Source organism: Bos indicus x Bos taurus, chromosome 1 (genome assembly GCF_003369695.1).
Source record: "Bos indicus x Bos taurus breed Angus x Brahman F1 hybrid chromosome 1, Bos_hybrid_MaternalHap_v2.0, whole genome shotgun sequence".
Taxonomy (NCBI): Eukaryota; Metazoa; Chordata; class Mammalia; order Artiodactyla; family Bovidae; genus Bos; species Bos indicus x Bos taurus.
In genome coordinates, this window is record NC_040076.1 from 73,790,346 (window position 1) to 73,815,980 (window position 25,635).

Sequence of the window (25,635 nt, forward strand, 5' to 3'; positions counted from 1 at the left end):
TCTGTCTTAAGCAGACAATGGATGTTCATCTGTGAAAGATGGTGTACAGCTATTTTTTTCCCAAGAGAGAAATTTGAACCAAATAATTACTGACATACTCCTCCTGTTTAGTGATGCTCTTACTCCACAAATAACTTTAAACAGAATGTGCCATGTTGCCCCATGCCTTTGACATGGGGCCAATTTTGGTTCTTAAAATTGCCCCTGGTAATCAGCCTATGCATTTCATTTCCTTTTGATGTATATTTAGTACTCTCTCACCATAAGTCTCATTAAACAAAAATCCTTAGTTATACTTTTACTTCTGGGCAGACCATGTGTTTCTTGCCAGGGTCCAACCCTGGCTGATCCAGGGTATTCGAAGCGGGGACGGCGTCGGCGAGGGTCAGGATACAATAGCTTCAATTAGATATTAATTAAAGATATAAAGAGTAATAGAATAAGGATAGCTCAGTAGGAAAATTCAGTGGAGAAAAGAGGCTGAGTGGCTTGGTTTACGCGGGAGACCAATAAAACTTCAAGACAAGAAGTTTGCACCACTTATGTAGGCTGCAGGCATCCTTCCGTTCTCCCGAAGGAGAGGAGACACTGAGGCCTCCCTGGTCGGATCTTAGAAGCCCAGGCATAATTAGTAAGCATGGTGGGTTCCACGCTCCAGATGGAGACTCAGCCAGAGTGAAAGAGAGAGAGACATGGGGAGACCAGTATTTCGAGAAACTGATCCCAGTTCTTTATTTTCCAGAGTCTGTTTTTATACACTGAGATGTTATACAAAAGTCATGCGGGGACAGCAGTCCTGACTTTTATTAAAGTCAGGTGCTTCACACAAATGTATACAGAGGTCTTAGGGGTGTTACATCATCTTCTGGCCAGGGGGGCCTGCTGACAATTTACGACCCTCTCCTTGTGACAGTGGTCAGAACACTTTTTTCTCCAAGGGTGATTATTCTTAAAACAGACACCACCCAAATAAAGTTACATTCCTATAGGGTGAGGGTGTAGTGGGTTTTAGTTAAGGAAAGAATTTACTTAGCCTAAGGTCTAACACGATTAATATCAAAGGTTAATAGTTATTTCTTCTATATATTCATTAATATGTGTAAGGGCAGGGGATATGGAGACTTAGCAACAAACATTGGCTCAATAAATGAAAAACCCTTCACCAATACAATTTCTAATCAGCCCATTATACTTATACTAATAGTTTTCTAACTTTTCTAAGGAACCTGTTTTTAGAAGGTTTAAAGCATCTCGTGCCTCTCATGGTTGGGAGGCTGTGAGCAATCACATGTGGCCGGACAAGCCTGTCAGGCAGGCTAGAGAACCTTCAGAGGAGTTTGTAGGTTAAAACACTCTTATCATGCCCAGGAATTATTATTAACTGGAGCTCTACGTTAACTCCTTCTCCGAAAGAGGTGGTGGGGGACAGCCCCCCGTAAAGTCAGAGGTGTAGGTGAGAGCACAAAGTAGTAAAGTAGGCAGGCTCTGGTTAATGGGGGTAGATGCTCGAGGATTTCCAGGGGGACTCCTGAGGCTCGATCCCGCCTTTGCGTACGTCGAGCCTCCTTCCTCATGACCTTTGCCATGGGCGGAGTACCTCACTCTGGCCCCAACAGTTTCTTTTTTATTTTTCTAGTTTGTCAACAGGTCTACATTTCATTTTATTTTATTTTGTTGGGGAGAATTGGCAAAGAATTTAATTTTTGATTATTTATTTATTTATTGAAGTATAGTTGATTACAATATTGTGTTAGTTTCAGGTGTACAGCAAAGTAATTCAGTATATATATATATATATATATATATATATGTATACACACACATGTATATATAAACACATATATACATATATCCTTTTTCAGTTCTTTCCCCTTGTAATTATTACAAAATATTGAGTATATTTGCCATTTGCTCTAAAGTATTCTTGCCACCTCTTCTTAATATCTTTTGCTTCTGTTAGGTCCATACCATTTTGGTCCTTTATTGTACCCATCTTTGCATGAAATGTTCCCTTGGTATCTCTAATTTTCTTGAAGAGATCTCTAGTCTTTCCCATTCTATTGTTTTCCTCTAATTCTTTGCATTGATCAGTGAGGAAGGCTTTCTTATCTATCTTTGCTATTCTTTGGAACTCTGCATTCAAATGGATATATTTTTCCTTTTCTCCTTTGCCTTTCACTTCTCTTCTTTTCACATCTATTTGTAAGGCCTCCTCAGACAACTATTTTGCCTTTTTGCAGTTCTTTTTCTTGGGGATTGTCTTGATCCCTGCCTCTTGTACCATGTCATGAACCTCCATCCATCATTCTTCAGATACTCTATCAGATCTAATCCCTTAACCTATTTCTTACTTCCACTGTATAATCGTAAGGGATTTGATTTAGGTTATACCTGAATGATCTAACAGAAGAAGAAGATATTAAGAAGAGGTGGTAAGAATATACAGAAAACTATACAAAAAAGATATTCATGACCCAGATAATCATGATGGTGTGATCACTCACCTAGAGCCAGACATCCTGGAATGAGAAGTCAAGTGGGCCTTAGGAAGCATCACTACAAACAAAGCTAGTGGGGGTGATGGAAATCCAGTTGAGCTATTTCAGATTCTAAAAGATGATGCTGTGGAAGTGCTGTACTCAATATGTCAGCAAATTTGGAAAACTCAGCAGTGGCCACAGGACTGGAAAAGGTCAGTTTTCACTCCAATCCCAAAGAAAGGTAATGCCAAAGAATGTTCAAACTACTGTGTAATTGCACTCATCTCACACACTATCTAAGTAATGCTCAAAATTCTCCAAACCAGGCTTCAACAGTACATGAAATGTGAACTTCCAGATGTTCAAAGTGGATTTAGAAAAGGCAGAGGAACCAGAGATCAATTTGCCAATATCTTTTGGATCACTGAAAAAGCAAGAGAGTTCCAGAAAAATGTCTACTGCTGCTTTATTGACTATGCCAAAGCCTTTGACACTGTGGATCACCACAAACTGTGGAAAATTCTTAAAGAGATGGGAATACCAGAACACCTGGCCTGCCTCTTGAGAAACCTGTATGCAGGTCAGGAAGCAACAATTAGAACTGGACATGGAACAACAGATTGACTCCAAATAGAGAAAGGAGTAGGTCAAGGCTGTATATTGTCCCCCTGCTTATTTAATTTATATGCAGAGTACATCATGAGAAACACTGGTCTGAATGAAGCACAAGCTGGAATCAAGATTGTCGGGAGAAATATTAATAACCCTAGATATGCAAATGACACCACACTTCTGGCAGAAAATTAGGAAGACCTAGATAGCATATTGAAAAGCAGAGACATTACTTTGCCAACAAAGGTCTGTCTGGTCAAGGCTGTTTTTCCAGTAGTCATGTATGGATACGAGAGTTGGACTGTGAAGAAGGCTGAGTGCCGAAGAATTGATGCTTTTGAACTGTGGTGTTGGAGAAGACTCTTGAGAGTCCCTTGGACTGCAAGGAGATCCAACCAGTTCATTCTAGAGGAGATCACCCCTGGGGGTTCTTTGGAAGGAATGATGCTAAAGCTGAAACTCCAGTACTTTGGCCACCTCATGCCAAGAGTTGACTCATTGGAAAAGACTCTGATGCTGGGAGGGCTTGGGAGCAGGAGAAGAAGGGGATGACAGAGGATGAGATGGCTGGATGGCATCACTGATTCAATGGACGTGAGTTTGAGTGAACTCCGGGAGATGGTGATGGACAGGGAGGCCTGGCGTGCTGCGATTCATGGGGTCGCAAAGAGTCGGACACAACTGAGCAACTGAATTGAACTGAACTGACCTGAAAGAGCCTCTTGATGAAAGTGAAAGAGGAGAGTGAGAATGTCAGCTTAAACTCAACTTTCAGAAAACTAAGATCATGACATCTAGTCCCATCACTTCATGGCAAATAGATGGGGAAACAGTGGAAACAGTGACAGACTTAATTTTGGAGGGCTCCAAAATCACTGCAGATGGTGATTGCAGCCATGAAATTAAAAGACGCTTACTCCTTGGAAGGAAAGTTATGACCAATCTAGATAGCATATTGAAAAGCAGAGACATTACTTTATCAACAAAGGTCAGTCTAGTTAAGACTATGGTTTTTCCAGTAGTCATGTATGGATATGAGAGTTGGACTATAAAGAAGGCTAAGTGCTGAAGAATCAGTGCTTTTGAACTATGGAGAAGACACTTGAGAGTCCCTTGGACTGCAAGGAGATCCAACCAGTCCATCCTAAAGGAAATCAGTCCTGAATATTCATTAGAAGGACTGATGTTGAAGCTGAAACTCCAATACTTTGGCCACCTGATGCAAAGAACTGACTCATTTGAAAAGACTCTGATGCTGGGAAAGATTGAAGGCGGGAGGAGAAGGGGATGACAGAGGATGAGATGGCTGGATGGCATCACCAACTCAGTGGACATGAGTTTGAGTAAACTTTGGGATTTGATGATGGACATGGTGGCCTGGCATGCTGCAGTCCATGGGGTCACAAAGGGTCAGACACTGGTGAGCGACTGAACTGAACTAATATAGTAGGCCCTTGTAGGTTATCTATTTATATATAGTAGTGCTGCTGCTAAGTCGCTTCAGTCGTGTCCGACTCTGTGTGACACCATAGACGGCAGCCCACCAGGCTCCCCCGTCCCTGGGATTCTCCAGGCAAGAACACTGGAGTGGGTTGCCATTTCCTTCTCCAGTGCATGAAAGTGAAGGTGAAGTTGCTCAGTCATGTCCGACTCCTAGTGACCCCATGGACTGCAGCCTACCAGGCTCCTCCATCCATGGGATTTTTCAGGCAAGAGTACTGGAGTGGGTTGCCATTGCCTTCTCCCATATATAGTAGTATATGTATGTAAATCCCAAACTCCTAATTTATCCCTTCCCCATAAAACTCAGTTTCTCTGATCTATAAATAATAACTTACAAATATTATTATTAATAATAATACCTATTTTAATACATAATAATATCTATTTCATAGGATTGTTGTGAAGATTAAATGACACTTAAATAAATGCCTAGAAAGGTTAGTTCTTATTGCCAAATGTGGACAAAAGTGAAAGTACTCATGACATTTTATCCTTACCCAAAGGGTACTCCATGGCATGAATGCAGGACAAAACATAGAAAGCTATAATTAACAATGCTTGGTGGCTAGTGATAACTAACACAAATTACTACATGTGATCACACCAAACCAGTAATACCAGGATGAGGAACAATGGCCACACTAACATGATTCATTACCTACAGACAATATTATCCTAACATTAAAGAAAAGAACTTTGAAACATGGCAGAGTTAGAGATAAGAGAGCAGTTTTAAGAATATCCTCCCATTTAACACATAAAAGAACACAATTTGGCATGTCCAGATAAAGACAACAAAGGGTAGACTGTGAATAATGAATAGAAACCTGGAGCTGTGATTGTTGTTTTAAAAAAAGAAGATAAAACATGATGAATTCTAGCTTCATAAAAGGACACAGAGACATTATCTCTTTGGCTATGATTCAAAGGACTAAAAGTTTGAGGCCTACAGAGAAAAGGCTGACTTACTCTAACGTTACTGAAAAATTCTTACTTACGGAAAAACCCAACTTGTCACAACAGGAAATTGGCATTGCCATCCATGAAAGGTAATTGAGGTAATGAGAGTCATTTATGGCATATCTTGTTTGAGTAAATAAATTTGTAACTTTGAGCTGTAATAATCTGGCTTGAATAAATGAGAATGTTATGCACTGTAACCCAAAATACCCATTCCAAAAAACTTGAATCACTATTGTGCTTTTGCATGGTGGGTATGTGACAAATATTTCAGATGGATAAATACACGAATGGTGAACATAGTAAGACAGTTTACAAAAACTGAAAAAAGACCTGTTCACAAGACCAGGGGTTCATAAATTCTAGTGCTCCAGATGCAATGAAAATTCCAGAACAAGTAGGAAGGAAACCCTTGGGCATAGTTCTATAAGACAAAGAAGACCCCACCAAAAGGGAATTTGGGGAAGAATTATGTTTAGATGAAGCTGGGCCCTGTAATTCTCCTTTCCTAAATAGTGTGACCAATCTTGGTTCTGTCTCTGATGGTAGCATATGTCTGATAAACTACCTATAAAGAAAGCAAGAAATAATTAATGTCCTCTATGTGCTAGTGCTTCACGTATGTTCTCACAAAACCCCTACGAGCTAGTTACTCAGATATCAGTTTAACAGCTGAGAAAATTGAGCTCAGTGAAGTAAACATATAAAAGGTCATATTATGTAAGCATCAGAGAGAGAATTATCTGGTACACTGTTTACTTCCCCTACTAGTGAAGGGGGACTGTAATGGTGTGTGTGTGTGCATTGGGATACTTGGGCATATAGTTACTACATCTAGTGAGTCTTTGAATCAATTTGGTGTTTATCTTAAAGCCTTTCTCCTAGTTTCACATATCACAAAGGTGAGCAGTTTTCTCTTTAGCCCGCATTTGATTTCAGTTTTGACAATTTGTACTCTGTGGAAAAAGCAAAAATTCCACTTAAGCCACTTTTAGAAGCACAACTTATGGTTTTGGCAAATAGCATTTAGCTCTGAATATTGCCTATGGTCAAAACATTTCACAACCAGTTCAACAAGACTGGCTACGTATAATCCACTGAAATTTTGTTGGATGGTAAATTAACCAAGCTAATGTTTACTTTCAACATATACTGAATGTTCAAAATGTTTCAGGAACTGTACTGTGTTGCATGCATTATCTCATTAGTTTCTCACAATAACCCAGAAAAATAGTTAATGTTTCTGTTTTTATTTATGAAGGAGGAAATTGAATCATCCGAAGTCATGTGGATTTCCCAAGGGTTAAGTGCTTAAGTGGTAGAGGCATGATTTGAACTTGGTTTTCTCATGCCCTATCCCCAGCTTTTAACTGTGATGTCAGACAACTTCCATCGTTTTACAACCAGCCACATTTTTCACACAAGGAATCTAAAGTTCAGAGAATTAAATCATTTACCCAGATCATATTAACTGGCAAGTGACGGAGCAAGAAATAGAGTGAGGGCTTCTAGAAGGTAACAGAGTAGGCTGTAAAGAACAGAGGCTCTGCTGACAGACTTGGATAAGGCTCTAAATTGTGACCTTAGAGAACAACCTCCGTCAAAAGGCATCTGCATATTTCAGTTACTCCTAGTCAGTACAGAGGCTGCCTACTCTGTACTCTGGGTCTAGGAAAAGACATTTAAGGCTGTGCCACCTCTGCTAGCATTTGGAATACAGAATTCTGTTGGGGAACAAAGAAGTGAGGGAACATTATTGCTTCAAGGAACTACAATTCAAGTTTATTCAAAGATGGGCGCAACCTCTGTGCTATTCAACTCCAGTAATAAGTGGCAGGTCTGGGGTCCTCAGCAAATGGAATACAACCTGTTTCCATTGCCAACCTTGACTCAGTATATTGCAACTCAAAACTGAGTCACCTCTTTTCCTCCTTTGACTGAAAAGTCAGAGTGTTAATTGCTCAGTCGTGTCTGACTCTTTGCAACCTCATGAACTGTAGGCCACCAGGCTGCTCTGTCCATGGAATTCTCCAGGCAAGCATACTGGAATGGGTTGCCATTTCCTTCTGCAGGGGATCTTCCTGACTCAGGGATCAAACCCAGGTCTTATGCATTGCAGGCAGATTCCTTACTATCTGAGCCACTAGGAACCTATTATCAAACCACTGCTAACATTGACTGAGCACTTCCTTTGTCCTCAGCACCTTACACTTCTTGTTTAACCTTCACAACTATTTGTCCAGGTGTGTGTTATTAATATCCCCTAAGTACAGAGATGGAAATTGAGACTTAGAGAGGTTAAGTCCTGAGGTCACATAGCTAATAGGTGGCAAAGCTCACTTCACTGAAAGGAGCTTGAGATTTTGATCTTCTCACTCCTGTTCGCAGAACCTTTACATTTACAAAACCTCTACATTCTACTTGTCTTCCGATTATGGCTCACATAATATTCCTGGCTCTGTCGTCTATCCTGCATTTCTTAGTGGATTTTACTAGGACTGAATCAATATTTAGGAGAACTCTGAGTGAATCTTACTGTATCGAAGAATAATCATTTAGAACAATCAAATTATAGTTGAGATTAATTGGTTAAAATGAAAATATGATAAACTCGAATCACACAAACATTGACAAACCAATTGAGACTAGATCGAAAGAGTGCCAAGTCAAGTAAAGTAGCGATTCTTTGAGCTGAGACCTCAAGTTCCATATCTAGTCACATAACCTCCAGGAAAACTGAGAAAGGAGAGAAAGGAATTTCATTAAGATTTATGAGGCCAGTTTATCAAGGAAGCAAAAGTATTCCTTCTGCTCATCTTTGCTCAAGGAGCTACACAGGTCTGAAAGTTACTCTGACATTTGCAAGGTCTTTTATTTCTGTCTATTATCTATTTTTCTACTGATTTTTTTTTTGAACAGATCAGGGAAAAAGCTGTTGATATTTTAACACTGAGCTGTTTCCAGCCATAAGCAATGTCTTTCACAGAAATTTCTCTTGGTTATTAGAGATGTGATTTTTAACTCTCCTCCTATGTATCTTCGCACTTTCCAGTCATCCACAGCTCAAGACAGTTACTGTCTTCCCAGGCCACCAAACTTCCTACTTTCCATAGAAATCCTTTCTATGGTCCTTGTCTTTTATCATTCACTTCCCAAATTTTGCTGTCATTCTCTCTTTCTCAATTCAATCACACTAAAGTAAGTAAAGTAACTTTCACCTGCTTGGACATCTAATAACAAACTCCACTTTTGCTTTATTTCTTATCGACATATGTACATACAATGATGTAAAAAAATACACTGATTTTCATTGTACAGTTCCATGAATTCAATCATCATTTAGTTAAATGGGATTGCTAATGGTTAGTCCTCAAACTTAATGAACTTCTCTATTTGTGTCTTTGCTCTCAGTAATAATATGTAGTTTTCAATTCAGAGGTCCTGCACAATTTTGATAGAACTATTACAAGATAATTGATTTTTTACCCTGGATAGTACTACAAATGATATTTAACTTTACTCTCAAGTTGTTTGTTACTAGTATATTTAAATACAATTGGTTTTTCTATATTGACACAGTATCCAAAAACCTTGATAATTTCACTTACTAACTCTGATAATTGCGCATTCTTTTGAATTTCTTTACGTAGGTAATCACATTATCTACTCATAAAGAGAGTTTTACTTCTTTTTTCCAAAGGCATTGAGATATAATTGACATATAAAAATGTGTAAGTTTAAAGTATGCAACATGTTGATTAGATATACTTAAATACTATGAAATGATTACCACCATAATATTAGCTAATACCTCCATCACCTCACATAATTATCACTTCTCTTTTGTGGTAAGAACATTTAAGACTTCCTCTCTTAGCAAGTTTCAAGTATATAATATAGTATTATTACTTTTCATTTTCTAATTATTATAAACATTATTTCATTTTCTTATCTTATGCAATGGTTAAGATTTCCAGTACTATATTGTATACTAGTAGTGATTGCTGGTAACCTTATTTTGCTTGTCACTTCAAGAGCAGTAATATTTTATCATTAAGCATGATATTAGCTGAAAGGTGTTCTTAACTGTTGCTAGGTTGCTGAGAGGTTTCTTTCTTTTTTAATGTATTGGTATTAAATTTTATGAAAATTTCTCTGTATCTGATTATCATTTTCCTCAAGTTAATTTACCAAAATACATTGATTTTCAAGTTCTTGTAATCCTAGAATAAACTGCATTTGATAATGACTCATCGCTTTTTAAATATTTCACTGATTTAGAAAATGTACTTCAGGATAATTTCATCCATGTTTCTTATAAATCCTAGCCTATGATTTTTCTTTCTTATTACATACCTATCTGATCTTGGTATCTGAATATGCCGGCCTCATAAAATGACTTGGAAGGATTTCTACCTCCTCTATTTATGACAGAGTTTGTGAAAGACTGATATCGCTTCTACCTCAAATATTTGAAACGATTCACATGCCATCTGGGATTGAACATCTTTTTTTTTTTGGTATTACGGCTTTTAGTTACACATTCATTTTCTTTAATAACCATAAAATATTCAGATTTGAGTTTATCAATTTTATTAACCCCTCCAAGTACAAATCTGGCATTCTTGATTTTGTCTAGTGTATGTCTGCTTTCTATCCTATTCATTTCTCTTCCTATCTTTATTATTTCCCTCTTTATGTTTTAAAATCTCCAATAATGAGAGTAAATCTAAGTTCTATCAAGTATTCTTTATAAGTTTTGAAACTGTGTTTATAGATGCACAAAAATTTAAGACTGTTACGTCTCTTTGTTGAATGAATCTTTGTCTTTTTTCTCTTATTTCTTTTTTTTAGTCTATTTTGTCTGCCATTAATATAGCTTTACTGATTCTGTTTTCTTAGTGTTTGTATGCTATGTTTTCCCCTTCGTTATCCTTTTAATCTATCTGCTTCTTTACATTTAAAGTGTGTCTCTTTTAAACAGCATATACTAAATCTTTTATTGTCTAGCCTGATCATCTTTGCTTTCAAACGTAAAATTAAGACCTTTTGCATTTAATGTAATTATTGATATAGTTAGGTTAAAGTTCATCATATTGCTATTTGTTGTCCATCTATTTTTATCTGTTCTTTTCTTCACTTAACATTATATCATATATCACATCATGCCCCAGAGAAGGCAATGGCACTCCACTCCAGTACTCTTGCCTGGAAAATCCCATGGACAGAGGAGCCTGGTGGGCTGCAGTCCATGGGGTCGCTAAGAGTCAGACCCAACTGGGCGACTTCACTTTCACTTTTCACTTTCATGCAATGGAGAAGGAAATGGCAACCCACTCCAGTGTTCTTGCCTGGAGAATCCTAGGGACAGGGGAGCCTGGTAGGCTGCGGCCTATGGGGTTGCATAGAGTCGGACACAACTGAAGCAACTTAGCAGCAGCAGCAGCAGCATATCATGCCTACACTTCTAAATTGAGTTCATGCATTTTGTTTCAAATGGCTCCACAATAGCCCATTGTTTTGACTCACATCTTATTGAACTGTTAGCTATCATTTATTCCTTCTAATAATTTTGCTATTACAGATAATGCTGTGCTGAAATCTTTATATACATAAGATCAGATCAGATCAGTCGCTCAGTCGTGTCCGACTCTTTGCGACCCCATGAATCGCAGCACGCCAGGCCTCCCTGTCCATCACAAACTCCCGGAGTTCACTCAGACTCACGTCCATCGAGTCAGTGATACCATCCAGCCATCTCATCCTCTGTCTTCCCCTTCTCCTCCTGCCCCCTATCCCTCCCAGCATCACAGTCTTTTCCAATGAGTCAACTCTTGGCATGAGGTGGCCAAGGTACTGGAGTTTCAGCTTTAGCATCATTCCTTCCAAAGAAATCCCAGGGCTGATCTTCTCCAAAATGAACTGGTTGGATCTCTTTGCAGTCCAAGGGACTATCAAGAGTCTTCTCCAACACCACAGTTCAAAGGCATCAATTCTTCAGCGCTCAGCCTTCTTCACAGTCCAACTCTCACATCCATACATGACTACTGGAAAAACAGCCTTGACCAGATGGACCTTTGTTGGCAAAGTAATGTCTCTGCTTTTCAATATGCTATCTAGGTTGGTCATAACTTTCCTTCCAAGGAGTAAACATCTTTTAATTTCATGGCTGCAGTCACCATCTGCAGTGATTTTGGAGCCCAGAAAAATAAAGTCTGACACTGTTTCCACTGTTTCCCCATCTATTTCCCATGAAGTGATGGGACCAGATGCCATGATCTTCGTTTTCTGAATGTTGAGCTTTAAGCCAACTTTTTCACTTTCCACTTTCACTTTCATCAAGAGGCTTTTGAGTTTCTCTTCACTTTCTGCCATAAGGGTGATGTCATCTGCATATCTGAGGTTATTGATATTTCTCTCTGCAATCCTGTATTATTTCCTTAGAGTATATTTTTGAGTGTGGAATTACTGATTCAAGGGATAGAAACATCTTTATAATTCTTAATACAATTTATCACCTTGCTTTCTCTAAAGAATTATTCAATTTATAAGGTTATTGGAAGTATGTAGCTGTAGTGATTTCACTGAATTCTTGATAGCATTGTGAGTTACTTTTTTAATAAAAAAATTGTTGTATAGAAAAGACCTAATGGAAAACCAGAATTATGATTATCAATGCCATTGCTGTATGTAAGTAAACAGAAAAAAGTTATATTGTCTACAAATGTGCTCATTTCAGCTAAAAGCTGGACTAAAATTCCAAACTAGTCTGCTTCTATTTTGCGTACTCTTGGGCTTTGGAAATAGACCCTGTAAATAGCTTTGTAAAAGAATGAATATTGGGCCTGGTGGTCCAGTGGTTGAAAATCCACCTTGCAATGCAGGGGACAGTAGGTCAATCTCTGGTTTGAGAAGATCCCACATGCCGTGGGGCAACTAAGCCCATGTGCCACAACTCCTTGAAGCCCACACACCTACAGCCTGGGCTCTGCAATAAGAGAAGCTAATGCAAAGAGAAGCCTGCACACCAAAACTGAAGAGTAGCCCTGCTCTCTGCAACTAGAGAAAGTCACTTGCAGCAACGAAGACTCAGTACAGCCCAAACTAAAAATAAATAAATAACTTAAAAAAATGTAAAGCTAAAGCTATTCCATTTTTTAAAATGTAAAAGAATGCATATTTATGACATAATATGTGCACTGGCACATACTTTTTATTTGAGTCTAATAAACCTAATGTAACTGACAAATAAAACCAAAGCAGGTTTACAGAATCAGAGGAAAGATAGGAGAGAGAAAGGAGCTCTAACTGAAAATATGCTTAAAGCAGAGTGAACACGTGTTTCTAAGATACATGTAAAGCTTATCATGAATAATTTCCAAATAGTTGCATCATGAAACTTAATGGATAATTTTTCCCCAAGTAGGTGATCCTATTGAGGAGTAGTGGAAAGAAACTTTTAACCTTGTAATTACTTTGCAGAACACTTAAGGTGGCATTATCTCATTTGAGTCTAAGTGCCCTGTAAGGTATATATTTCTAATTGTTTTTGTAGAAGAGTAAATTGGGATTCCCTAGAAATGATATTATTTACCTAAGTTTACATAGTTGGAAACCAACAGAGTGGTGACTCTAACTTACGTCTTTGCTTCTTAAACCTGGGATCTTTTCAATATGTTTAAGGGTTACTTTCATCAACTTTTATTGAAATCTTGATCTACCAGAGTTCTTTATTAGAAGATATTAATTAAAATGATTATTTTGAAGATGTAAACTTTCCCAAAGAATTAAGCCAAAAGATTTATTATAAGCATGATGGCTCAGGCGGTTAAGTGTCTGCCTACAATGAAGGAGACCTGGGTTCAATCCCTGGGTTGGAAAGATCTCCTGGAGGAGGAAATGGCAACCCACTCCACTATTCTTGCCTGGAAAATCCCATGAACGGAGGGGCCTGGTTGGTTACAGTCCATGGGGTCGCAAAGAGTTGGACTTGACTGAGTGACTTCACTTTCACTTTCTTTCACTTTCAAACTGTCCTAAGGACTTCTCTGGTGGTCCAGCAGTTAAGAATCTGTCTGCCAATGTAGCGGTTCAATCCCTGGTCAGGGAAGATTCCATGTACTGCAGGGCAACTAAGCCTGCAGACACATCTACCAAAGCCCACGTGTCCCAGAGGCTGTGCTGCACAGCAAGAGAAGCCAATGGGGTAAGAAGTCCATGCACCACAACTAGAGAAAGCCCACATGCAGCAAAAAGACTCAGCACTGTCAAAAATAAATAAAATTTAAAAAGTAAACTGGCATAAAATTCAGGAGATTCCATCACTGAAAGTGCTGTAGAAAAACCCATTTTCTTGACATTGCATTCCTGTGATCTGGACCCCGGATTCCAGCCACAGAAAACACACCCACGCATACAATAATAGCAGAAAGTAAAATAATGGTAGAGTAACAATGTCACTCATAATCAGGAGCCCTTTGGCTTTTTTAAATACACTAACTATCTAGTTTTTTGAAATTTAGAAAACAATACTGTGAAATTTCATGGTAGGAGGTGGAAACTAGAAATTAGCTTTAATTAAGCAATTGCCAACATCCGCCGGATCGTGGAAAAAGCAAGAGAGTTCCAGAAAAACATCTATTTCTGCTTTATTGACTATGCCAAAGCCTTTGACTGTGTGGATCACAATAAACTGTGGAAAATTCTGAAAGAGATGGGACCACCTGATCTGCCTCTTGGGAAATTTGTATGCAGGTCAGGAAGCAACAGTTAGAACTGGACATGGAACAACAGACTGGTTCCAAATAGGAAAAGGAGTATGTCAAGGCTGTATATTGTCACCCTGTTTATTTAACTTCTATGCAGAGTACATCATGAGAAACGCTGGACTGGAAGAAACACAAGCTGGAATCAAGATTGCCTGGAGAAATATCAGTAACCTCAGATATGCAGATGACACCACCCTTACGGCAGAAAGTGAAGAGGAACTCAAAAGCCTCTTGATGAAAGTGAAAGTGGAGAGTGAAAAAGTTGGCTTAAAGCTCAACATTCAGAAAACGAAGATCATGGCATCCGGTCCCATCACTTCATGGGAAATAGATGGGGAAACAGTGTCAGACTTTATTTTTCTGGGCTCCAAAATCACTGCAGATGGTGACTGCAGCCATGAAATTAAAAGACGCTTACTCCTTGGAAGGAAGGTTACGACCAACCTAGATAGCATATTGAAAAGCAGAGACATTACTTTGCCAACAAAGGTCTGTCTAGTCAAGGCTATGGTTTTTCCTGTGGTCATGTATGGATGTGAGAGTTGGACTGTGAAGAAGGCTGAGCGCTGAAGAATTGACGCTTTTGAGCTGTGGTGTTCAAAAGACTCTTGAGAGTCCCTTGGACTGCAAGGAGATCCAACCAGTCCATTCTGAAGGAGATCAGCCCTGGGATTTCTTTGGAAGGAATGATGCTAAAGCTGAAACTCCAGTACTTTGGCCACCTCATGCCAAGAGTTGACTCATTGGAAAAGACTGTGATGCTGGGAGGGATAGGGGGCAGGAGGAGAAGGGGACGACAGAGGATGAGATGGCTGGATGGCATCACTGACTCGATGGACATGAGTCTGGGTGAACTCCGGGAGTTGGTAATGGACAGGGAGGCCTGGCGTGCTGCGATTCATGGGGTCGCAAAGAGTCGGACACGACTGAGCAACTGATCTGATCTGAAGCAAATGTATTGTTTTTGGCTATTTATGTTCCCCTAAAACTACATCTCAAGTCTTTACACAATTCATGACAAGTGTTAACTAATCAATTATTAAAAACAGAAATATTTCAGCATGTTACTCTCAGGATAAATACCTATAAGCTGTCTGTTGAAAATCTTTCACATGTACAAATAATCTCTTAATTTATATCACCCTACTGTTTTACAAAGCAGTACATTTATGCACACTTTCATTCCTAAAACAAGATATGAATCCTATTGGTCATAATTTATCATCTTCTTCCAATAAGTTCATATTAATAATTTTTAAAAAGCCTTTTATCTAAAGGAAGTAAATCTGATCTAAAACATAGGTATTTTATATTAATAAATCTGAGGTGACTCATGAATATTTAGAACCAAATAAGTCCACCTGTTCTTTGCTCCTAACATTTGAGTTCCGTGTGCCAGGATAGCAACATGAGTCCTTCCTTCTTTTTCTTTTTTTATTGTGTCAGCTGACAGCTGTAAGCAATGGATCTGATCCAACCAACGAAAACTAGATTGCTCTCCCAACCCAACCTGCACCTAAAGTTTGTGTGTCCTGGAACAAAATGTGATTTTATATGGGGAAAAAATAGAGTGATTTTTTTATTTACTCTCCAGGAGGTGTTTGGTTACCAGACCCAGAAGCTACGCAGAGTTCTCTTCCTTGTGACATCCGTGCTGACCTGTGGGGTCCTTCCCCTGTTATTCTACTGGAAGCCCCAGTGGAGGGTATGGGCCTACTGTATCCCATGCTCCCTGCAAGAAGCAGACACTGTTTTGCTAAGGACAACGGTGCGTGCCCTTCTGTGTTGCATCGAGTGCACAAGCTGTGATGATCAGCATTCCAGAGCAGATCCTCCTCTGTTTAAGAGTTTCCCTGCCCCCAGATACAATATGGCAGAACTATCTCTGCCATCTATATTTTGATCCAGGAATGTAGGACTTTTCCTCCACATCTGCCTGGAGAAATTTCTATCATGTCAGGCTAATTGTAAGTGCTCTTAGCCATAACATGAACAATGGCTGTCAGTGTTATAACTCTTAAACATATACAAGGGAATTACTGTTCAGTTTTTCAAAAACATGTGTTTTGAGGGATATTATACATTTTAAACACCTAGATGTCATTGTAGGATAGCTGGAGACTATTTCCTGATATGAACTTTCTTGCAAAGTGTATCTTTTTCTTTTTTCCCTAGCACAGTGGTCCTCAAATTTTAGTGCAATTCAGAATTACCTGGAGGACTCTTTAAAACATGGACTGTTTTAATATCTGACCCAGCAAGTTTGGGGTGAGACTAAGACTCTTACATGTCTAGCAGGTTACAAGGTAATGCAAATGCTTTTATCAGTAGCCCAAACTTTGGCAACCACTGGTCTAGGACTTGGCAGGTATTTGGTTGACTGAGTGCTTTATGGAATAACACTTCAGAATTTCATGGGCTGAATTGTCTTCTCTAGGATGAATTTCAAAGATATATGAGGAAGAAGGTAATCTGTCTCTACTTATCTACATTGAAGATTCCTATAAGCAAGAACACAGAAGAACCCCTAGTGGCTGACTGCCACTCAGTCATAAACAAAGCTGTATTGAAGCCAGAATTAAAAGTAAGTGATTTGACTTTAAGAGTACAATGTTACAGCATGTTTTCTTTGCAAGAGAACACTGTATTTATTGGATGAAAGTTCTGAAAATCACACTGCTGGGCTGGAAATTATAGCTCTATGTCAAGAAAAGTGAGAGTTGTTTGAGGACCTGGACTAACCAACCCTCACCTTCCTTGATGGGCTTTACTTTGTGAATGACATCTGTTCTATCAGGGCTTCTCTGGTAGCTGAGTTGATAAAAAATCCGCCTGCAATGTGGAAGACCTGGGTTTGATCCCTGAGTTGGGAAGTTCACAAACAGACACAACTGAGCGGTTTTACTTTCTTTTCACTTTTCTTTTCTATCACATTTGTACTTGCAGTTCCGATGTATCCAAGTACAGAAAATCAGGTATGTTTGGAACAACTTGGAGAAGAAGTTTCAGAAAGTTGGGTAAGTCTGACTTTTTTCCTCAGCATTCATCAGAATATAAGGGAAGAACCCTGATTTGTTGAGTACCATGAACTGAAGTACGGTTCTTGTCCTGACCACATCCTAGGTTGCTGGAAGATAGCAACAGCTGCTATGACATCCATCACACGTTTGGACTGGGTCTTACCACTGAAGAACAAGAGATCAGGTAGGGTTTGGGGTACTCCAGAGAAAATTTTGCTAGCATAAATGGAAATGCTGCATGGCTTAGGATGAGTGAATTGTTGGCATAAGGCTACATCAACTTCACATAACCCCAGTTCATTGACTGGCATCAGAGTGTTCTAAATTATTCTCATCGTAGGCACACTTATTAAAAAGGGAAGACTAAAAGAACAATGCAATCAAATAACATTTGATCTTTTCTCTCAGGATTACAGAACAGTATTCTCTGTGTTGTCTCTTTTCTTTCCTCAAAAACACTTGAGTCATTTCATAAACATCAGCATCTTAATCTTCCAGGTCCTCTGAGAGACAGAAAGACAATACAATGATTGCATTTTACTAGGAGAACTTGCGCTGGAGATGAGGATTTTGTTTGCTCAGTTAATTATGTCATTCACTACTATTATTTACAGAATCTAGAACAGTGCCTGATTCATGGTAGAAGCTCAATAGACTTGTGTGGAAGGAATGAATAAATAAATGCATTCATTGATCTGTGAACTAAACTCCTCTAATATGCCAGGCATTTTGCAAGGCACTAGGGATCTAAGGATAAATAAGACTTAGTCATGGTCCAAGAGACATCAACTGACTGGTGGGAAAGAGAGACAAAGAGTAGAGGTACAGTTATGAGAATGAGATCTATAAAGGCGCATAGGTTAGGAAATGATAGGATAATAGTACAGGAAATGCTTAGGCTTCTCATCAACTCACAGTGACCTAGAGTCCCTGCTTCACTCATCTGTAATTTAAAACGGTGAATCCTGGTGACTCTGAAAGAACACCATTGCAAGTTTTCCCAAGAATCTTAATAATCCCCTATAGTTCTTGCCCAGTTTTAGGGATGAGAAGAAGAATTTGCCTGATCTTCTTCACACTTGGTCAGAAACACAAATTCTCAAGTGAAGGAGAAATTCAGTCCTTAAAATATAGGTTCTTGGGTTCTTCTCCATAATTCTGATTTAGTAAGTAGAAGCTAGGGTGGTGGTGAGAGAAAAACAAGATTTTTAGCAAGCATCTCCATGATTTGTATTTGCACCAAGCCTGTGAGTGATTGATCTAGTATTGTTTTCAAGTTTTCCCTCTGTTTGAACGCTATGAAAAATGAACTGGGCATCTAGATTCTGACAATATTCCAAAATGGCTTAGAAACAGGGTACATTATATAAGATTTCAGATACAATGCTTTAATACTGAAGTACAAAAAGTTTGCAAAGTCATTAAAAACACATTGCTTTCCTAGCACTAAGCACAAGACATTTAAAGGACTGATCTATTTAGGAAATCTAGTTGATGAATATAGATATACTCTGCCTAAGAAACGTTTCCCCAGATTTTCCATCCTTGTAGCTACCTCACGTTTATTTATCAGGTGCCAAGCTTTAATAAACATCATACATAATTAAATTTAAATTTGGTCCACACAATAAAGAACTTAACAATCTAATAAGCAAGATAAAGTATATGGTTTCCCAAATATGAAGAATAGAGGAGATAATCTACTTAGAAATATATAGTCATATTTTATTTTGTGAGTTTTTCCATTTGGAGAGTAAAGAGAGAAAGTAAAATATGGAGCATTCCTCACCCATCCATAAATTTCCCCTTTTATTTTTTTAATGTAAGACTAAACACTTTTTCCAAAAATTAAATATGATGGATTGGTTGGTTGAGTGATAGCTTAACAGTTACCTCAATGAATTTGAGCTTGCTTGCATGAGAAGCAAGGACCCAATATAAGAAATAAAGAAAGAGGGATACACAAAAATTTCTGTCATGAAAAATCATCAAAAAATACAACCTCTTTCACTCTTCCTAGCAACCAGGAAAAGAGAGAAAATGCAAAGATGAACATAGTTCTCACTTTTCAGTAGCAAAAAGCAAATGAAGACATCAGGAGTGACACATTTACCCTGGAGAGAAACTATCAGAGGTTTCTCTGAGTCTCTTACATAATAGGTGGATCCTTTACCACCTGAGCCACCAGGGAAGCCATCAAGAGGAAAGCAGGAAAATTATTCGAGAAGGTTCCCTGTTCTCACCTTCACTCATCCAGGAACTGAACACAACTTGCCATCTTAGTGACTGTCCTAGACAGGTATACAGACACTTGGAGTAATTCTCTTACCTCATGGACACAGGTGAAAAAACACACCTACCTCATCCCCCATCCATCCAAGCTGTCTTCGTATTAGAACAGTTTTTTTTCAGTTGAGTGACACTTTATCTCCTCACTCAGCCCTCCCTGTCCCTGCCTCCTCTGTTTAGCCTCCTGAAAACATAAGAACTTTCCGACAGAAGAGATCCAGGTGCCTCCTAACTGGGGGTTAGCTCCAGACCAATCACCTTGTTGGTATCCCAGAACTCTGGAAGGAAAAAAACAAAAAAGCTTTGATGGATAGGCTTTACCAATTTCTATAATAGGGATACCCCAACCATGGCTGATTCCAGTGTGACATCACTGAATGTGGAGCTGTGGAGTGGCATTCACAAGTGGCTTGGTGATTCTGTAGGACCAAACTTAATTCTCAACACTTGTTACACCACTGAGAAAAAAGCCATGCTTGTTAGTACCAGAGGAAAGAAATCTGAGTGGGCAGCAGCAAAAGGATGGGTTTGCCTTCAGTGCTCAGCTCCAAGCTGATAGAAGCTTTTCCCAGAGAATAGAGAGAAAAAAAATAAGCAAGGGGAAGGCAGGGGAGAGAGAGATCTGGGCTGCTATGAAATCTGACCTTTTTACTCCTCAGGTCTTGTGGGAAGCCAAAGTCATAAAAGAAATCATAGCTATATACCACGACCTTTCATCTCTTGGAAATTTCCATCTTTAGAAATACAACTCAAGTGTAGACACTTGTCTATCAGATCAGTCTTTGGAAAAGAACAAGGAAGAATTGGTCAGAGTGGAGGAGACAGGCTTCACTCATTGTTCTGGAAGCCAATAAGATTGTCTCAGATCTTAGCATTAGATTAGAAGTCAATAACATTCTTAAAAATATAACCCGTGTTTCTATGGTTCTGGGTCCACTGAAAGTATAAAGTCACTTAACTCCAATGCTTTGATTCAGAGCAAAGCATTATGAAAGCACAAGTAAGCCTAAGACCCGAGTCTCCCTGGTGAGATGGCCCCTGGGATTTCTCCACCCCCACCTCCATTTAGATGCCCTCATGGTCCTCTGTGTTCTGGATCTGCATGCCTGGGAATGCTCTGTGCACGTCCCCACAAAAGCTGATGAGCAGCACCTCAATTAGCTCACATACAGGGCATGAAACTCTGCAAGAACTTGATTTTCCCTGAGGTTATCTGGAAACGTGCTTTAGGAAATGGAAGAAAGGAACAGGTCACAGATGAAGACTAGTGTGAAAAAAATAAAATGACTTTTGTCATTTGTAAAATGAATGTTCTCTGTATAAATTATAAAGTATAGAAGCAGGCTATGGACTGCTAAAATAGGGAATTTCTTCCCCTGAAAGCAATTTCTCAAAACATGCTAATCTTACTTTTATTATTATTTTAAAATGGGAGGGCTCAAAGACTAACATGCCTGTTATACTCTATGACATACCCAAATGCCAGCAATTGGATGCCATTTCTCTGCATCTGTGAATTTCTCAGGTCTCCTTTTCTTCTCAGGTCTCCATTAGGAGAGCGAGGGATTAACTAGCAGAATCACCTGGGAACTTTTATTCAAACACTAATAAAGCTGCTCCCTAAAATCCCAAATTTCATGGAAATGGGTCATGCCAGAATCCCCTGGCTTAGTATTAACTCTTTGGAAAACCTCAGACCTCCCTCCCTGCCAAGGACGCTATTGATGGCTTATCAGAATGGAAGCAGTGTGATTATATGAAGTTTGAAAATGCTCACCAGTGATGCTGACATGGTCCTCCTGCCTCTTTGAGGACTCTCAGCCTAGTCTTCACCATCCAGAGCCTAAAGGGCCCAGCAGACAACATATTCTCAACATAATTGTTATTTGGTGAATAAATTGACAAATGAATGAATGAACAAATAATCATATTGAAAAGAGATATAGACCATTGCCAAAGAAAATATTCCTAGTCATTCATGCTTGATTTTTAAGAAATAAATAACTTTCAGCACATTTACTAATATCTCATGGTTGCAAGAAATCTCAGTGCTTCTTCAAGCATAACCCATAGCCAGTGCAGAAATGCCTTCGTAACTTCCCTGTTAAGAAACCCTTCAATCTCTTTTGAAGAGAGATCTTCTACATCCAAAGTAATTATTCCCCTAATGAATGGTTCTGAATATTAGGCAAGTCTACTTAATTTCATTTAAACTACTGGGTTTCGTGAGGCCACCTGGAATTGTTCTAGGGCTTCCTTTCCCCGCCAGCTCATCAGATGTTTAAAGTCAGGGAATGTCATCTCCTTTGTTCCTTGGAACTTTGCTAATGTGACCCAGCTCAAACCTCGTATTTCTTCTTCTGGTTTTCAACCAATGGTCAATATCCCTGAAAATTCTATGTGGTTCACGCTAAGATTGAGATGAGTACATGATCTCTAACCACACAATACTTTTTGGCAAGAGAGAGTGGAAAAGGTGAAACATCAAGGGGCATGCCAGTTTGTGATTCAAACATGGTTGTTGTCTGACAACATAAACGTTGAGAATCATGTTTTATTTGGCAGACATTCTGAGGACTTTAAGCCAGTGAGACAGGACTCTCAGATCACTCTGAGGGACTGCTTCAAAGAGGCAAGGGGGTTGAGGAGCCAGGGCATATAGGGATTTTTGCAATAAAGACCAGGCAGTCGGAATTTCAGATTACTGTTAATTGAGGAAAACCGGAGGTCTCAAGTTTAAGAATGTAGCGCTTTTCTATGTATGGGAAGATGCAAGAATCTGGGCTCACTGAAATGATTGCTTCAGTATGAACATCAGCTACCTGGAGCTAGTATCCTGTGTTTTACCATCCCGTGTCTCCTCAGCGTGCACCATTGGAGGCTGCAGCGGTTGTCGGCTGACAAGGTGTGCTAAGTCATTTCAGTTGTGTGCGACTCTCTGCGACTCTCTGGACTGTAGCCCTCTAGATGGTGGGCATCCAGTTTCTATCCTGAGTTCCCTCAGGATGAAACTTCAAGGCGGCTGTGGCAAGGTGATGGTCAAATAGCTACAACGTCTTTTATTTACTGACATGACAGGCAATATTTTTTATTCACGTTTTCCAGATGTCCCCTAAAGAGGATCATCACAGGCCAGTATGAACCTACTGGATCTCAGTTCTCATAAGGGCTGGGCACCTCTCCCTTAATGGTAACATTAGAAACCGTCTCACCCAACAAAGAAAAAGGTCATAGGGCACTTGGCTTGCTTCTTTCTAAACTGACTTCCACAGCCTGTGTGCTGTTCTCTAAACTGGGTTTACAGTCTTGTTAGGGGAGACAGTATTCTAGTCATGGTTCATGAAGGTCCTCATTAATTAATTCCAATATTTAGGGAACATTCTTTGTGACAGACACTGTGCCCCTAGATGTCAGAAAAATAGAGCTGAGAAAGCTTCCTCTCTGCCATTAAAGAGAACCTAGGAAATTCAAGGTAAAAGACATGTAACTATATGTTACAATTCAAAGAGGTTACTAAGAAATGAAGGGGACTAAGAAATTGGGGACAAGAAAAAGAATTAATTAATACAGGAATGGAGACTCTGTCAAATATAGGTGTTACTTATTAAGGACTTGTCATGTTCTAGGTGGGTTTTCCAGGTGGTGTGGTGGTGAAGAATCCACCCACCAATGTAGGAGATGCAAGAGACACAGGTTTGATCCCTGGGTGGGGAAGATCCCCTGGAGGAAGAAATTGCAACCCAATCCAGTATTCTTTGCCTGGACAATTCCATGGACAGAGGAGCCTGGCAGGCTATAGTCCATGGGGTAGCAAAGAGTCAAACACGACTGAGCATGGCACTGTTTTAGGCACTTGTGTTAAATGCTTATTTATTTATATCTTTTGCTACTAATAGCAATTTTATTAGGCAGGTATTAGCAACCCATTTTCTAGGTAAGAGAACCAAGGCTCACACTTCACGCATCCATTCACTCATTTAACAAATCATTCCTCAGTACATTCTATGAATTAGGCCCTGCTTTAGGCATTCAGAATATACCAGTGACCTCTAGATGCTTATATAATAGTGGAAGATAGTCTGTTGTTTGCATGCCGATTAACATGCAAAAGATAGGGTATAACTTCAGATTATCAAACAGTCTATAAAGAAAAATGAGTTAGGTTAAGGAGATAAAGATGATCTGATTTGGTGGTCAGGGTAGCTATTTTAAATCGAATTGGAGAAAAGCCTCCAATAAGAAGATGCCATTTAAACAGAGGCCTGAATAAAATGAGGGCATGAGCCATGCAAAGATGTGGGGGAAACTGGTTCCAGGTAGAAGGAGCAACAAGTACATAGGCTTAGCATTACCCAAGTCTGTTGAATCTCAAATTTCTTAATCCTGAAACCACAGAATACATTTCAGAGCTTGGTGGAGTTCAACCTCCTTATGTCTTGGCTCAGAAAGAATTCAGTGAGAGGCGAGGTGATAGATAAGCGTGAGTTATTAGTATAGGACACTTGTGAAGGCTACAGGTGGACAGGCCAGAGGACTCTACAGAAGAACTTAGTGGGCTACATTTTTTATAATCAAAGGGAAAGTGGGGAGGGGGAGAAGACTACCTTCTTCCTTATCCTTGAGTAGACATCAGGCTTCCATCATCAGCTTCTCCTCTAAATCAGGTGGGGGAGTCTTCTTGTCCCTCCACAGTCAAACCCAGATGGTCATGGAGCTATTCAAATCAGTAGAAAGGTGGTGGTGGTGGTGGTTTAGTCTCTAAGTTGTGTCCTACTCTTGCGGCCCCATGGACTGTAGCCTGCCAGGCTCCTCTGTCCATGGGATTCTCCAGGCAAGAATACTGGAGTGGGTTGCCATTTCCTTCTCCAAGGGATCTTCCCAACCCAGGAATCAAACCCAGGTCTCCTGCACTGCAGGCAGATGCTTTACCAACTGAGCCATGAGGGAAGCCTAGAAAAGTGCTAACATATGCTAAAATATGGTAAATTATCTCAGGTTTCAGTGTAAAGATGTTCTTGTACTTTAGAATGTCATTTCCTCATATATATATATGGGATCATTAACTTACTTACCTCAACCAGCAAGATGCAGGTGCCATTGACTTGTATAGTTTTGTTATTAAGCAAGCCTGCTATATTTACAATGTCTAGATTGTTTTCTCAAGTGATATTAACTTACAGTTGTCTCCTAAAGCCCCCTAAATTTCCCTCTCTATCTATAATCCTCTAGTGGGATTTCTAAACTAACTGTTTGGTTATCCTACTCTTTCTGTATCACCACCAAGCTCTATTCAGATTTAGCTCTCAAAGGCTAAGCAGACCTTAACAAAGTGAAGGATGTGGGGAGGGTATTCCAAGGAGAGAGAGAGGAAAACCAAGTTTAGGATTCTGAGAAGTTCTGAATACTTGCCAACAACAGGTTATTTTGATGGCTTTTGGAAAAGGATTTTAACCACTAAAGTGGCTTGAGTTATGGTCCTTTCTCAATGTGAGACTTAGGGACTTCTGAAGTCCCTTACAGTAGTACATGCTATTTGACTTCACTGTTTCTCAACACCTCTGAACCATGGTGTTTTCACACAGGGAGTCAGAAGACCTTGGTTTGAGTCCTTGCAATCCCTTGCAAGTGATAATTGCATTTGGACTAGCATGCACATTACCAACCTATTCTAAAAAACGTAAGATTGAACAAGTAGACAAAGAGGATGAAGTTATTGAAAAGAAGGCCAAAAAGGCCAAGGTTAAAATTAAAGTTGAAGAAGAAGTAGTAGAAGATGTAGAAGACACAGAAGAAGAAGGAGTACAAGTTGTAGAAGAACAGGAAACATCTGTGAAGAAGAAGAAGAAAAAGGACAAGAAGGAACATGTTAAGGAAGAACCACTTTCTGAAGAAGAGCCATGCACCAGCACAGCAGTTGCTAGTCCAGAGAAAAAGAAGAAAAAGAAAAAAAAGAAAGTTAATGAGGACTAATGGAAGGAACCATTCTTTCAAAGAGTTCATAAT

The 25,635-nt window shown here is 39.3% G+C and overlaps 1 protein-coding gene across 5 annotated transcripts in view; it reads left to right on the plus strand.

Annotated features, from left to right (window-relative positions):
- Positions 1-25,635, plus strand: part of ATP13A5 (ATPase 13A5) — a 116,261-nt gene that overhangs the window by 5,839 nt on the left and 84,787 nt on the right. For all 5 annotated transcript variants that reach the window (XR_003510483.1, XM_027538253.1, XM_027538249.1 and 2 more), the window contains exons 2-5: positions 15,918-16,091; positions 16,761-16,907; positions 17,270-17,340; positions 17,447-17,527. Coding sequence is in view for 4 of the 5 variants with exons in the window: in XM_027538253.1 (XP_027394054.1) it covers positions 15,918-16,091; positions 16,761-16,907; positions 17,270-17,340; positions 17,447-17,527 (473 nt within the window). In the remaining variant the exon portion in view is untranslated. The remainder of the gene's footprint in view (positions 1-15,917; positions 16,092-16,760; positions 16,908-17,269; positions 17,341-17,446; positions 17,528-25,635) is intronic.